General features: G+C 41.7%; 1 protein-coding gene across 1 annotated transcript; it reads right to left on the bottom strand.

The window, feature by feature from the left end:
- Positions 1-5,614: 5,614 nt before the first annotated feature.
- On the bottom strand, positions 5,615-8,525 carry LOC119280114. Its single transcript, XM_037561085.1, has 6 exons — positions 8,207-8,525; positions 7,836-7,912; positions 7,457-7,560; positions 7,165-7,309; positions 5,919-6,055; positions 5,615-5,846 (listed from the first exon to the last, which is right to left on the bottom strand). The coding sequence occupies exons 1-6, from the start codon at positions 8,523-8,525 to the stop codon at positions 5,843-5,845; spliced, it is 786 nt and encodes a 261-aa protein (XP_037416982.1). The 3' UTR covers positions 5,615-5,842.
- Positions 8,526-15,711: the final 7,186 nt, after the last annotated feature.

Raw genomic sequence — 15,711 nt, 5'->3', positions numbered from 1 at the left:
GGAAATATTTTGTTTTTGAACTATTCTTACAGGAATCCTTATTCCTAGAACATCTTTATATGGGAGTCTTACTATATATTTATTTCGAAAACTAGTTGTAGCATCTTTTAATTCAATTAACCTATCTCCATTTTTATCTCTTACCATTATCATTTCTCTTTCATTTCAATGCCTCCTACTACAATGTTCTCTTGCTCTGTATTTTCCTTATTTTTCCAAATTAGATTTTAGATCTTCTAGTTCCGCTTCGAATTTATTTAGTCTATTTTCTATATTTCTTAACTCTGCTAGATAATATTCTTTCTTTGGGTTCATATTCTATTTCTTGTCTCCACTTTTGGTTAGTAGATTTTAGGCGGGAGTTAGAAACTTGTCTTAAGCACAAACTACATGTATACCTATTCTGTTGAATTGGGTAATATATCCAGAAGGCACATTTTATATTGTAATCACCCTTTCCCCTAATCCAAGCATGTTCACAATCTACTTGGTTCACCATCTCTATTTTTAGTCCTAATAAATCATCTATTAAATCTATTTCATCTTCACTAGATTCTTCTTCTAGCTCTTCATTTTCTACTTCCTCTGTTTCTATAATGGAGTATACTGACTCGTCATCTTTTATTTCATCACCGCGTACTAATATATTGTCATTAACACTATCTATAATTAATATTGTTTCTTGCTATTTATAGTTACTAGAGTACCTCTTCTAATCTTTATTAGGGCAAGTTTTACTTAAATGATTGGGTGAATTGCATATGAAACACCTACATGTTTTATCGTAGGATTTTCTAGGATTATATCTTCTAACATTTCGCTTATGCAATAATGGTGCTCCATTATTTGATCTCTTTAAGAAATATCTTTTCTTTGTTATGAAATTTATATTATCTCTCCTTTGTGTTTTATAATATTTCTTATTCTTCTGTCTTTCTTCGCTATATGTTAGTTGTATTTGTACAATTTTATTACAGAAGTTATAACTTATTTCTTCATACACCTCTGGGCTTGTATACTTGTATATACCTTTCTTAGATGTTTAAACACAAAGTTATAGCTTGGGATATATTTATGTTCTATGCCTGTAGTGTGTTTCTTATATTCTTCAAATATTATTGATCATAATGGGTCCGGTAATTTATTAAAATACCTTTCAACCACACCTGTACTGTAGCCTTGCTTACCCGTGGTAGCGTTGTATAAATAATGTTGAGAGAATTCTTCTATACCTTTCCAACTTGTTAAAGTTATTTTTTCTAATTCTCTCAGCCTTTCTTTTTGCAATGTCATATGACCGAATTCTGGATCTTCTGCTATGACCATGTTTGATATGACATTGACAAAATTATTAGGATTACTTCCAGCCCTTTCTAAATACTTCATATTGGTTGGGATATGTCTCTACCCATTGTTCCCACAAAAATTTTACGGATTCTCCTAAAAATGTGTCGAGATATGTTATCATATCTTCTACCTTATTCCTTATATTATATTGGTTTTATATATGTTTTTAAAATATTAGTCCTTTCCAAACAATAATTATATTTTGCCAATCTACAGGGTCAAGGCCTACCAAATTTAGAATTGCACAATCGTTCCTAGAATTTTGAAACTGCACTACTCTTTCATAGCCTCTTCTTTTAGAAACCATAAATGTTTATTGTCCAGGGATATATGTAGGTTGATAATCATGTTTTTCAGGAGGCCATTTTCCTGCTGATCGAGTAGGTCTATCTCTTTCTCCTTCTCTCTTTACGGATGTCTCGCCATATCCTTTTTTTTGTTATTACGTAAATCTACTTCCGTAGCTTCCATCACATTTTCTAAGTTATGCAAACTTTCATCATCTAATGAGCTTATAAAGCCAGCATTTTTCTCAGAATCAATATAGTTTTCATCTTCATATTCATCCCACGTTTCTTCTTCTTCCTCTTAACTTTCTAATAATAGCTTATTATTGGTATCCCATTGCTCTTCTTCACAGATGGCTTTCTCCTTGTGACTTTCGGTTTTGTTTTTATTTTAAATATTTTCTTCTGGATTTATATTATCCTATGACACCACTGGGTAACTAATGGTCGTTCTTTTATCCTTTATTAATATTTTAACCTCACCATTTCTCTAATAAATAGTAATTCCCTTTCTCTTATTTTAGGCCAATCTAATGTCATTGAATTATTATATTCCTAGTTTATACATTTCAATTTTTATTCCTAATGATTTAATTCATATTGTAAATCCGCCTTTTCCATGCATTCTTATTCTCCATTATTCTCACTATCACTACTCTCTGTTTCTGACATAAAGATTCATATCGTCTAAGGCTGCAGATTAATAGTTCATGAACCTAATGCTACTACTTCCTTCGCTATTTTGATAGCTTATATATTTTTCTGGCTGCTTTAACTCTTTCTTCTCTATTAGTTCACTTATATTCCATTCCTCTCCTTCTCTCTCTTCAGAGCCAATTTTAAGAGGGCTCATAAATTTTATGCCTTTAGATTTTATACTTTCTATTACATCATTTACGTTTACTTTGTATCTAGAGCTGGTTTTATTAGTGAGACTTCCTATGAATTCAATGCTTAATAAGAAATTTTTTTCCTTTAAAATCTTCATATCCTTTGGTTGAAAACCAAATCTCATTTTTTCAAATAAATTCTTTTACATGCATCATTAAGTCTTGAGTTATATATGTTATTAATCTATTATCATTCATATCTGCTTCCTTAAAGCCTAAGGATGCTTTGTCTACCGACTCCCATATTTTATCTAGTAATATATTTATAACCTTCGTTCCTAACTTTTTCTTGCCATTCCTTTGACTCCTACAATATAAATGCCTCGTGAATATATTTATAACTCGAATATTTAAATTTGTTCTCAATGCGTTAAGACACTTAGTTCTATTTCTCTAGATATTCTACATAATCCATTTTTACTTTCAAATATACCCATGTGATATACCTGGTGCGGTCTTATTTTTCTTAACGTGTCTCTCTGGTATCTTTCTAATTCGTGTTCCATGTCTATAACATCTTCTAAATTATTCATGTCGTCACCCTTGCATGATATCCTATATATCATGGTTAGCCGTATTGAATCTTAACTTATTAACTGGATGGTCTTGTCTCTTCTAGGGAAGCTTTTAGATAGTTCCATTTTTCTGAATTGATATTTTTAGAGGATGAGACTATTCCGGATGAAGATAATACCAACTCATTATTACCTCATTTAGTATTAAGTTTCTCCAAAATTTGGACTAGTAGCTGCAGAACTGTGTTATTCCGCCATATTATTATTCTGGAGTCTTCTTTTGGTGAATCGTGATCTGAAAATTTAAACAAGAGGTGTTAAGTACTTTTCTACTTCTTTTAATGCTTGGCTATATTCAATGCAAATTATGATATGACTAATCTTTACTTCTTGTACTAACTTTTTAATTCAATTATATCGCGTCTTATTTCAGCACCTGATAATGAATCTTTACTTCTATTTAGGACACCACTTAGATTCTTTCCTATGGATAAAACCTCCGTTTTAATATAATTGTTATTTTTACAAACTATAAGATTGTTTCTTTCAATTGTTCTAATTTATGTAGAACTAGAGAAATTTTATTATTCAAACATGCGTATTTTTCTGCTAACTTTTGATGTTCTCTTAGCAGACTTTCAAATTTTTATCTAAATTAGCTTGCCTATTTCCCCAAGATATATAAAAGTAATGAATGAGGTCAACAATTAAATTTAGCTGGCTATTAAGTATGCCACGCATGTTCTTCAGAAGGATTTATTCTGTACCGTATGCTAATATTTTCTTTCATAGAAATTATTCTACCTGAACTAACTTCTAAATTCAAATACTTTAGTCTTTCAATGATTTAAACTCTGGCTGAGATACCAAAACACAAATATTTAAAAATAAATTATTAAATATGGAAAATACAAGATTATTTAGTATGAAAACTTAGTTAATTAAAAAATTCAAAATTATTTAATATTAAAATTTATTTAATTAATGGCTTAGTAATTACCTTAATTTGCTAATTATTATATTTTAAGTGTTTATTCAAGATCTTTTACGGGTTGGCGAAACCAATGACTCTCCGTATTTATCACTATGTTGCTTCAGAAGCAGCTAAGTTCTTTCACTTGATGTTTATATTGTAAATTTATGGGATAGGTTCCCACTGTCTTCCCAGGCAGTTCCACCCGATGGGAATGCTTCTCTAGGGCTATAAGGTTCTCAACAGACACCGCACAGGCTAAACAGAGAACTACCAGCAGAGGTTTCTCCTATAGGATGCCTAGCGTAAGAACTCACCTCATAGATTCATAATACAAAGACCAAGTGAAACACAAAACTACTTCATTTCGACAACATAATTTACATACAGAATTTCCTTTCGGGGGACCCCGAAGGGATTACAAAGAGAAAAGAAGACTACCTTTTGCCTACCTCCACCTCGGGGAGATACAATGCCTCAAAAGCTTTATGACAACTGGAGCCAGCTACTACTACTACGACTACCGAGGAGTGTGAGGGTTGTGGTGCTTGGATGTTGCGATGCTCTAGAGTCTGGTGTTGTGTGTGTGTGTGTGTTTCTCTGTGTGTGTGTGTGTGTGTGTTTCGCAGCCCTCAATCCTCCTTTTATAGCGCGCGAGGGGCACTGCGCGGTCACTGCCTTTATTCCTCTCTACCTGGTGTACTACAGCTAGCCTGCCTTGAAACAACTTCGGCATCTTGCATGTTCCTTTGTGTGAGCTGATGAAACAGCCCCATACTTTATCTACCTTGTACTCCCTCCGTCCCGAAAAACATGCCGCGGGCGTAGTTCACTGGTAATTTTACAAAAAAAAACCTTAAGGTTTGAAAAGCGTTTCGAACAAGTCCCTCCGCCCCGTCTTCTTCCTCTGCCCGTCGCCTGTGCGTCGCCAGGGGCCGGCGCCGCCCAGCTGCTTGATTCGCCAGGGGCCGGCGAGCCCAGCTGAGCTCCTCCGCCGTAGCCAAGTACCTGCTCTCACCTTCGCCAAGTACCTGCTCTCGCAGTCGTCGCCAATTACCTCCTCTGCCGCCGCAGCCCAGACCTGCGCCGGCAGTCCCCTCTCGCTGCCTGTGGGCTTCGCCGGAATCTCCTGCCACGCGCGTCCCTCCTAGAACCCCCGTGCATCCTCCTCAAGCTCGCGTGTGTCCTCCATCGTGCTCCCGCGCATCCTGCTGGAGCTCCCACGCGTGCGCCGCCGCGATCCCCTACCGGCGTCGCCGGAGCCTGCCGCCACGATCCAGTGGACCGGGAGCTCGCGCGTGTGATCCTCGATCTCCCGCGCGTCTTCTTCAATCTCCCGCGCAAGCTCGTGCTGCTCCTTCTCCCCTGCCCGCGCGCCCGCGCGGATGCTTATCCCCTGCCGTCGGTGGAGCTCCTTTGCCTGTATAGCTGCTGCTCATCTACCCGTACTGCTGCTGCTCGTCTACCCGTACTGTTGCTGCTTGTCTGCCCGTGCTGCCGCCAGAGCTACATTCATCAGGAAGAAGGTACTGTAAGGATTTGCACCATGAGTTAACTGAAAAAATCAGTAGATATTCAGTCAGTCAATGTTAACTGAAGAACTTTGTCTTCTTTTCTCCATGAGTTTCCCTAGCCATCAATCTTTCTGCTCTCTATAGAATGGTGAACACCTCCCCTTTTCCTAGCATTTAAAAAGAAATTGATCACCTAGTCTAGTCTGTGATGTGAAAAATGGAGGGGCATCAACCTACACCTGTCTGACGATGCATGTTTTGGGGTTCACATATCATACAAATTCAGAGATAAAAACAAATCCTGCTCAGATCAATATCACCTGCCCAATATTCAGTCAATATTCAGTCAACCTACACCTGTCTGACGATGCATGTTTTGTGATGATGCTCACCTAAATAAAGGAAGAGGAAAACGTGGGACTGCATATAATATACGGCGCCATAACAACAATTTCAATCCGCCTTCCGTCCGTCCGGTCGAGGTCTCGGAGCCGGCGGCGAATTCAACACCAGTTTTTTTGCTGTGAACCTTGCACAAGGAAACAACTAGTCAATCTCCACTACTTGTACTCAGCTGATAAGTAAATAACCAACTTTTATTACAATTGGAAACAGATCAGATCAGAGTGTGGTACTACTTCACTGCTGAAACTATAGGTGTATCTATCTTCAGAAATGTGGGGTGTCTTTCAGATGAAAAAAGAGGCTCCATCCATCCAGTGGAACAAGATTGTTTTACAGCATCAGGAGGAAGAGTTGAGCCCATCACAGACCACACACTCCAAATTCATTAATCTACTCCAGTTTGCACTGAGAGCAATAATCTGAGAGGCAACTTGTCGAGCAACCACAACAATCAAAATAAAGAATAAACCAACATCTTCTCCCGGTAGAAACAAGGCAACATCTAATCTAAATTCAGTAAAATGAAGACTGAGTTTGGGTGGATTAGAGTAAACCAATATTTCCATGTAAAAAAAACCCCTGTTCAACAAGTACAGCCTATGTGCATGCATGCATGCCATGTCTTCTCTAGTTAGCACACAGAATGAAATATACCCAAGGACCATTGCTACCTGGAAGGATGATTGCAATAGTCTAGGATAACTGCATAGTCTTCTTGGACTACCAGGGGCCAAGAGTAATTACCAGGGGTCAAGAGAAATAAATAGCAACCATGGGAAGAAATCTACTGAATTCTTGTAAAAATGTCTACTGAATTTGCTTGTTTTTGTGGAGTAATTTACAAGCAGGTCTAGAAAAATGCAATAGTTTGTGTGGAGTAATTTACAAGCAGGTCTAGAAATACGCCTTTCTCTAACATCACATTGCTAGCATAGATTACTCAACATCCACTGCCATTTAAAAAAAACTTTACATGGAAGAAAATGAAAGGGGTTCAAAGTCTGTAGAGCAATTTGGCATTCGAGGACATCTTCAAGTCAGAACAGAAGTAATGTACTGAAGTTCAGTCAATCTAAGGATAGCAATTAACTGTAAGTCAATCTCAGGATAGCATTCGCCTGCAAATATGTGTACACATACTCCTCCTTGAACAACAACAGCACCACAGTGGCCTGTTTCAAAATTTCACTAATGGATAGAATTTTTTTTACTGCAAAAGAAGCACAAGCTTACCGGATCTCTATAGGAAGGTATCTGCTCAGGGAGCAACATGAGGTCAACATCTTCCCCTTTGCTAGCATATTGCTCACCATATCTCTTAGTGTCTAGTTGACCATCTTCATAATCAGGAGCACCAGTAAGAAAAGCAATTACCCTGCTGTTTTTATTTAAGAATAGACAGTTGGTAGTTAGACATAAAAACAACAAGTACAAAAGCCTTTGCAAAATACACTATCCTTACAAACATAATTCCCTTCCTGACAAGAAGCATTTAAAAATTGTAGAAAGAGACGTGTTAACTTACCCTAAGCAAAAGTATAACCATACTCTAAACTCAAGCACTGTCAAAATTAGAGAAGACATGGCTGTTCCAAAACCACGCCCACCAAGAAAAACTGTATCTGCTTCCTGCCCAGAAGCAGTTTGTAGAGTACTGTCAAAATTCAGAATGGTGACTGATTTTTTCAGTAAAGTTCATATGGGAAGCAGTTTTGATTCTAACACAATTACTGATGGAGTAGACATGAATAAGAACTCTGTCTAGACATCCAGTTTTGTCATAAATAAGAAATCTGCCTAGACATGAATAAGAACTCTGTCTAGCATGGCCACTGACATGTTGATGGAACTTTCTTTGTCAACTGAATTTTGACAGTAGTAAAAATGAAAAATTCAGACTTTACCCAATGCAGACTTGCAGAGCACTTGTGCACGAGTCCGATGAGCATGAGGAGGAGGAGTCGTCGTCGATGGGCTAGACCTGCAGAGCCACAATATAATCCATGATTCAGTACTGCGCAACAATGAGCAAATCTTATTGAACTTTGAGACAGTACTAATTTCAGAGTCATGGTTCATGGGTGAATTTTGAGACAGTACAAATCTTACTAAAATGTTGGATTTGGGTCGCCTATGTGTACAACTCCATCAGTAAAAATCATCAGGACAAAGAAAGAAGGAAGATAACAGAATAGAGCATGCCACGGGAGGGGAGGGGAGGGAGGAGGGCGGACCGGAAGAGGGAAGAGCGGCTGGTGCTGCCGGACTTGTGGACGAGCCCGTTGGAGCGGGAGCTGCTGGGCGACAAGGGCAAGCTCCTCCTCGGCCACAATCCGGTCCCCAAGAAGAGGAGGGAGGGAGCGTGCTGCGGCGTAGCTCCGGCCGGCGGCTTTGGGTTGGGCGGGAGCGGCTGCTCCAGGGAGGGAGTCGCGGCTGAGCGAGAGGGGATGGTCCGAGGAGGCAGGCGGCGTCGCGGAGAGCAGATCGACGACGGGAAGGGACAGATCCAGCTCGCCAAGCTCGGGGAAGGCCGACGTCGTCGGAGAGCAGATCGAGAACAAAAATCGAGCCTTCTCCTTCCCATGGTTCACCATGGGGAACGAGCAAGGGAACAAGGAGAGGGAAGCAACGCGGTGGAGGTGTGGGCCGAGGCAGCTCCGGCGACGCGCAGGGGAGCCGAGCAGGGGAGCTCCCGCGCGGGGGGAGCCGAGAGGGAGGGCTCCGGCGCGCAGGGGAGACGAGTGAGGCTACGAGGGAGACGACCAGGGACTGCGGGTTGTGTCGGGAATTCACAGAGGGGGTTTTCGCAAAAATGTCACTGCGACATGTTTTTCGGGACGGAGGGAGTTTGCACAGTCAAGCATCTTTATTTGCATAGACATGCATGATTCCGATGCGTGACTGAGTTTTTGTCCTTACAGGCGATTTTGTCCAAATTGAATTCTTTGTCCTGATAGATGATTTTGTTCAGACTGAAACCTTTGCTTGACAGATAATTTTGTCCAGACTGAAAACCTTGTCTAGACTGAAACTTTTGTCTTCATTGCAGCTTTTGCCATGATATTTAATTCCAAATCTTGCACGCATCGTTGTATGAGTCATCCATGCATGGCTGAATATTTTAGTCATCATGCATGACCCAATATTTTAGCATGGATGAAGAGTCTTGTCTTGATTGAGGAGTTTAGGTTAACTCCTCTCTTTGACCTTTTCTGATACGGATGATGCATGCCGGCTTCTTGCATAATAATTCTTGCTGCATTTATATTGTTATTATAATTTATTTATTTTTTTGTTTTTGATTTTTTTATGGGGCTGGGTGGGCCAATTTGGAGCAGATCCGACATGACAAACTTGTTCCCCATATCTGTCCCACAGATGAGGTTGCTACGAGAGATGTCGGATAAACCGAAAGTTGATGCTGAATTTTCCGGATCCGATTAGGTGGCAATTGGCTGTTGACAAGACCGGTCAGGCCGAGGATAGGGGGCCTCGTGTGGCGCTGTCAAGTGACCACTGAAACTTGTTGATCGATATAGTAGCCATTACGTACTTGAATTACAACCGGGCCCTGCAAAAGCGCTACGTGCTCCAGCTGGCAGAGGAAAGTGCATATTAAAGAGACGGCTTCTTTACCCCACAAAAAAAAAGACGGCTTCTTTCCTCCTTATTCTCTACACTCCAAAGGTGCTGCAAGCAAGGGACCAAGCCAGTGCGCGCGCGCAGAGACCGGCCGGGACAGGCAGACAGACAGAGAAGGCTCACGCGACTCGCTCTCACGTTACCCTACGTACCACACAGCAAGGACCATGATTAACGACGCCATGTGTAACATAGTGACTGCTCGCTGCACTGATGCTGACATCCCGTGCGCCGGCCCCTCGTGTTGGATCCTGGACACAGTAGTGCGAACCGCCGGGGCGGAGGCTGGTTCTTCACTCCTGGTGCCTCAGCTTCAGCTTCAGCTTCACGGCAGCCACACAGATCCTCCGTAGCCTACGCCGCAGAGCACCGCACGCACTCCACACCAACACGGCGTGCATGCAGAGGCCTCTCCGTGTCACCGACACACTATGTGGCGCTCCATGCACGGCGGCCCACCCGCAGCCTCGCTGCCAGTCGGGGCCGGGGCCGAGCGACAACGATGGACCGGAGCATGCATAGCCACACAGGCGCGCGAGCATGGACACAGCCGCAGGTGAGGCGGGCCCAGGGCCGTAACGGTTTCCAGCTTCGGCTCCCCGGCCGGTCGCGTCGCCGTTACGTTACGCAAATCTAGCTACGGACCAGTAGGTATAAGCCGTGGTGCTCTACCCCGGACGTACGTCTGTGCCACGGCGTCTCCAGTTTCTTCTTCCCGCGGTGTGCGGGGCACGTCGTCGGGATGTCTCGAAGGAACGAACGCGTGCTCTCCGGGTGCATTCTACTCCATGCATCGTCAGTGGATCTGAACAGGCTAGGGCTGTAGCATTATTACTTGGGTAACTCTGATGCGATATAGTACTGCCAAGCAATTCATTCTGTCCAAAGTTAAGTGTCACTGGCTCCGTGAACATGGCCGATCATTTCAAGCCAATGTCAACGACTATCATTCCATCATAATAATTGATTATCAACAAACACCGCCTATCCTTTCTCCAATCTATTTCAAATGGTATTTGTTTAGATAAGGAAAAAAAGGGAAGTCCACATATGAAGGTCCGCGATAATACATTTGCAAAACAGATGTCAAGCACACGGTTAGTTAATTAAATACTCTGTTCATTTTTATTTTTATTTTTTGTAAAAGGAGGCTCATCCCGGCCTCTGCATCTGAAAGATGCATGTGGCAGTATTATTGAAAAGTTTGAATAAAAACATAGTCTTAGTTTCATTCCAGCTCGCAAACGGAGCAAAAATAAAAAAGAAAACTCATTGCCACAACCGGCAGGATAATAGGACTAGAACACTAGACGCCTATTCTATTATGAGATCGCCATTCAAATCGGTTGAACATAGCCTGTGCTACCATCTCCCACCGGTTGCACCTAGTAACCAAAGGCTCCCTGGAGTTCGTATGAGTGAGTAAGGACCATATATGGATCCATGTCGTAGCTCTGAAGATGACCTGCAAGAAAGTTAAAATATGTTGTCTGTTAAAATTCATATCATTCCTGCAGTTCCATATAGTCCAAATAAGCGCACATATATATTTCAATCCGAATACGAGACGCGGTAATATAATCTACTGCAGCTGGCCACGTCCCAAATAACGCTTCAATGCTAACGGGAGGAATAATGTTAAAGGCTCTATGAATCATTCGCCAAAGTAATTTCGCGAGAGGGCAATCTATGAATAGGTGTTGTATGGTTTCGTCATGATCACAAAAACACACTACCTAACCAACATCGCTTTAATAAATTGTTTTTGGTGAGGATCTCTTGCTTGTGGACAAACCACATGAAAATTTTGATACGCAACGGAACTTTAATTTTTCAGATATGCATCGATCTTGAGATTGGGCCAGAATTAATTAAATTCATATACATAGATTTGACCGTAAACGTTTCTGATTAATTTTCAGTGAAAGGAATCAGGTTGGTCGGATAGTTAAATACTCTGTTCATGATGTTTCGGGAAAATAATCGTACTACTGGTAAACGGATGGAAAACTTAATAGGAAGGAGGGTATCCAATCGAGCTATAGCCAGCTCTCACAGGTCTACGATGCAGAATGCGTGCACGTGACACAAGTGTAAAGTACGTCGTGACGAGTCTAGTCTATAAAACCGTTGCGGCCGGCCAAAACGAGCAATTCTACACGAGAAATGTGCCATATATGCATACAAGCTGGAGTACTTCTCACTACCAAAGCAACCTAACAAAGCACGTAGGGTACAGCACCAAAGGTACATGGCCTTATGAGGGAATTAAACGTGCACTGCCACCGCAACAAATGCTTTTCTTGCCATGTATCGATACCCACATGAACATATCCCCGTGATGCCATGGCCGATCAAGTGTCACACGTAGCATGATTTTTGGGTATCACCTTTTTTTTAACACGGTGTCACCTTTTCTTGTTAGGGGTGACTCCATTTCCAAGTCACTTAACAGAGAGGTGTTTGTGTGATTTGGGGTGTTTTATTCGACAACTTAGCCTCTCTTTTTTAACTGACAACTTAGCCCTTAACAGAGAGGACGGAATGGCTCCCGGGTTCAGAAAAGCTGAGTCCAGGGCGTATAATAAACTCAGGGCAAAGGTTATACTTAGGTTGTAAAGGAATGTCAATAAAAGGGTACATATGCACATATTCCTTTTTTTAGAAAACATACGTACATATCAAATCTTTTTATACAGTGCATTAATTTGTTTCAAAAGTTAAACTTTTCTATTTTTGACTGAAAAATATCAAAAGCTACAATCTAGATGGTTTTTACATATTATTTTACTGTAGATATTATTTGCTTTCTATAAACTTTGTCAAATAGAGCAATTTAGTTTCTAATACACATTATAAATAGGGAACAGATGACATCTATCTATCTATACCTATACTAATTAGGCACTTCCTAAAAATTCCCACGTTAATCAGATTTTACGAACCGTTCATCTGGTGGGACCGATTTATTACGGTGCAGATCCGATCATAAAAGCCTCATCCAGAAAAAAATTCTCTCCATTGTAAAAATCAATGGAAAAAAATATATTGCCATTAGATCCTAAATCTAATGGTTACGATCTACAACTGCTAACCATCTCTCATACGATTCCTTTGTGTAAAAAAAAAGCCTGCCACACCCAGCACACGTACATATAATTAGAGTCCACATACAGAATTAGACTCCAGAGTCCAAGCGTTCTATTCCTCCCATTGGGCCCATAGCCCCTTAGGCCTCTCCTCTCTCAACGCTAGCCAAAAAACAACCAGCTGGCCTCTTCTCTCTCAACGCCAGCCAAAAAACAACCCGCATGCCTCTGCACTCTCCTATGTCCTGTCTTTCTTTTCACGGGCGGCATGTTAGATAGAGCGGCAAATCTAATTGCACTGGTCATGGCAGATAGGCCTTGGCCTCTCCCTCCCGGTGTCATCAGCCTCTCTCTCTCTCTCTCTCTCTCTCTCTCTCTCTCTCTCCCTCCCTGAGAATAATAAGATTTTCATGCATGTGATGAATATCATCATCTGATCATATAATTGGCTGCCTCCACGCAGTAATACAAAATTAACTACGCAAGGCAAATAACTCACATGTGTTTGTCCGTGATGGCCAAAAAAGAGCACATAAATTATACCCTCTCAAATCAGTCAAGCTATGTGATTTATTATTGTCGGGGCATGGCGATTCGCAGAAGGAAACAAATTTCATATTTTACCGCAGATTTCTAATCTCCTTTTTTGTCTCAGTTTTCCATATTTCATACCTTATCAGGACACATTTTCTTCTACAATCAATCTCCATGGATCCTCTCCTATGTTCCTGTAGTGTAAAACATCCAAATCTGTTGGTACGTACATCTAAATCCACAATTATTTAGTACAGCCCACGAAGTTGTCCATCGAGAAACCACTGATGCCCATAGCACATGTAAACAAAAAGTTATCTTTCGATCCAGTTCATTTCTGAGACGTCTTATACATGTATTTATGTATACACCGTTTGTTTTTTGGGATGTGAACTTGATATAGTTTTGTGTTAATGCCACTCGCTGAATTTGCCGAGTTTCCAGCGCACTTGGCAAAGCCTGGAAACAACTTGGCATTGTGTTTGCCAAGCTCTCCTCTACTTAAACAACACTTCGTTGGACGGACGTGGACAATCATTAACTTTGCCGAGTTCATATTATCGGTGACTCGACAAAAAATTAAATAGCCATTGCCGATTTTTGGAAAATGAGATCTCAGCAAACTACCACGACATGAATAATATGCATGTTAATTTGTGGGAACCACATATATAACATGGTAGATAATGCACATGGGACAGTGTGTTGGTTTGTTTGGTTTGATAAACACGATTTAAGGTAAATATTGTATCAGTATTTCCATAATTGCAATATGGATTAATAATTTGTTTTGGTTTCATCATATAACAAATTATTTCAGTATGGTATTTGTATATACCACTTTAGCCAAAGTTGATGTGAATTCAAAAAAGAGACCAAAACAGTTCACTTTTTTTTCTATATGTTAATATATTAACATTTTACTTATAGAAAATGACTAATATAATGAAAAAGAACATGCTTAAATCAATACATTATGATATGATGGAAGTAAAGGAGATGCACAAATGTGCAACAGTCGAAACATGTCCAGAAGCTGAACCTCATGAAATTTTTCATATGCATGATTTTATTATATTAGTTGGAGACCAGGACTTTGTCTTTTTATGAGAAATTTTTGGAACAACAAAAAAGTAACTACAAACAGTCTCTGATGCGTGCATCTATTCCTTCTGTCTTTAATAAAGTGTAATTGTTTTTTTGTTGATTCTGTGAGGCTCCTCCATCGTATATTTAAATTTAACTTCTGAATTAAAATAGAGACTGAGTATATGCGTCATCACATATTCTGTTATTTTAAACATTAAATTTTGACCATGATAAGACCTAAATAGTAAACATAGAAAGTCCTAAGACAAGATGGAACTTTTCCAATAGAAATTTGGGAATCCGAGTAAATAAAATGCTGTCTCAAAATATCATCCCATTGTAGGTTACTAAACTAGCCCGTGCGAAGGCACGGGTTGGCGACTAGTAATACTCTAACCTTTGAAGTAGAGATTGCCGGGCATGTTACGGGCAACCTAACTCTCTGGCTACGAGGGAACCATTAGCTAGATGATTTAATCGGGCTCTTGCAACAAATATGTTGTAGCTGGACACGAAGCGTTTATCCAGGTCTGGGCCCTGATTGTGGACATAATACCCTGTTCCTGCTTTGATTGGCTTGATGTGTTGCATATGAGGGGGTTACAATGGAGGTTGAGATTATTCAATCGAGACTAAGATGGCAGATGTAATGAGCCTCAAACTACCCCAGGCCTCACCTTATGAAGGGGGCCGAGGCCTAGGGTTTCATGAGTGGCTGCCTACCTAGTGTTAGACTATGTATAGCTTCTGTACCTATGTACGTATATGGTACATATTGTAACACAACCATTATATATAATGAGATAAGCCACCCCTAGAGGGTTGTGCTGGTTCCCCAAAACTTATTGTCTTACATGGTATCACGCTAGGTTACGATCGCTTCCGCTTCTAAACCCTAATACCCGCACCGCCGCCGCAGCCGCCGCCGCCTTCACCGCCGCCGCCGCGCCACCGATCGCGCCGCCGCCATGTCGAGCGCCGCCACCACCGGTTCCACTGCTGCGGGCTTCCTCCCGGCCTCTCTTGCGGCTCTGCTCAACCTCCCGCTCGATGCCGTCTCTGTTCCGGCTCCGATCGGGACAAGGAGCATCGGCTCCGTCTTCTCCACGCCGCCGGCGCCCTCGCTTGGGCGTGACCTCGTGGTCCACACCGCGGCGCCGCCGTCCGCTGCGGACTCCGCAGGCGTCATCCCGCCGCTCCTGCCGCAAGCGGATCACACTGCCCCGCTGGCGGGGTTGGCGGCGTCCGCCCCGGCCGCGGGCCTTGCGGCGTCCGCACCGGCCGCGAGCTTTGCGGCGCCCGCCCTGGCTGCGGTCCCGCCTCCTCCCGCATCGGCTTCGGTGCCTCCGGCTGCCTCCATGGTGTTTGCACCCCAGGCAGCCTCCTCGATGGGATTGTCTTCGCCGCCGCCGTTTCACTTCGGTCA

Source organism: Triticum dicoccoides, chromosome 3B (genome assembly GCF_002162155.2).
Source record: "Triticum dicoccoides isolate Atlit2015 ecotype Zavitan chromosome 3B, WEW_v2.0, whole genome shotgun sequence".
NCBI classification, from domain to species: Eukaryota; Viridiplantae; Streptophyta; class Magnoliopsida; order Poales; family Poaceae; genus Triticum; species Triticum dicoccoides.
Note: the sequence above shows the minus strand (reverse complement) of the source record. Positions and strands in the feature narration are given on the sequence as shown.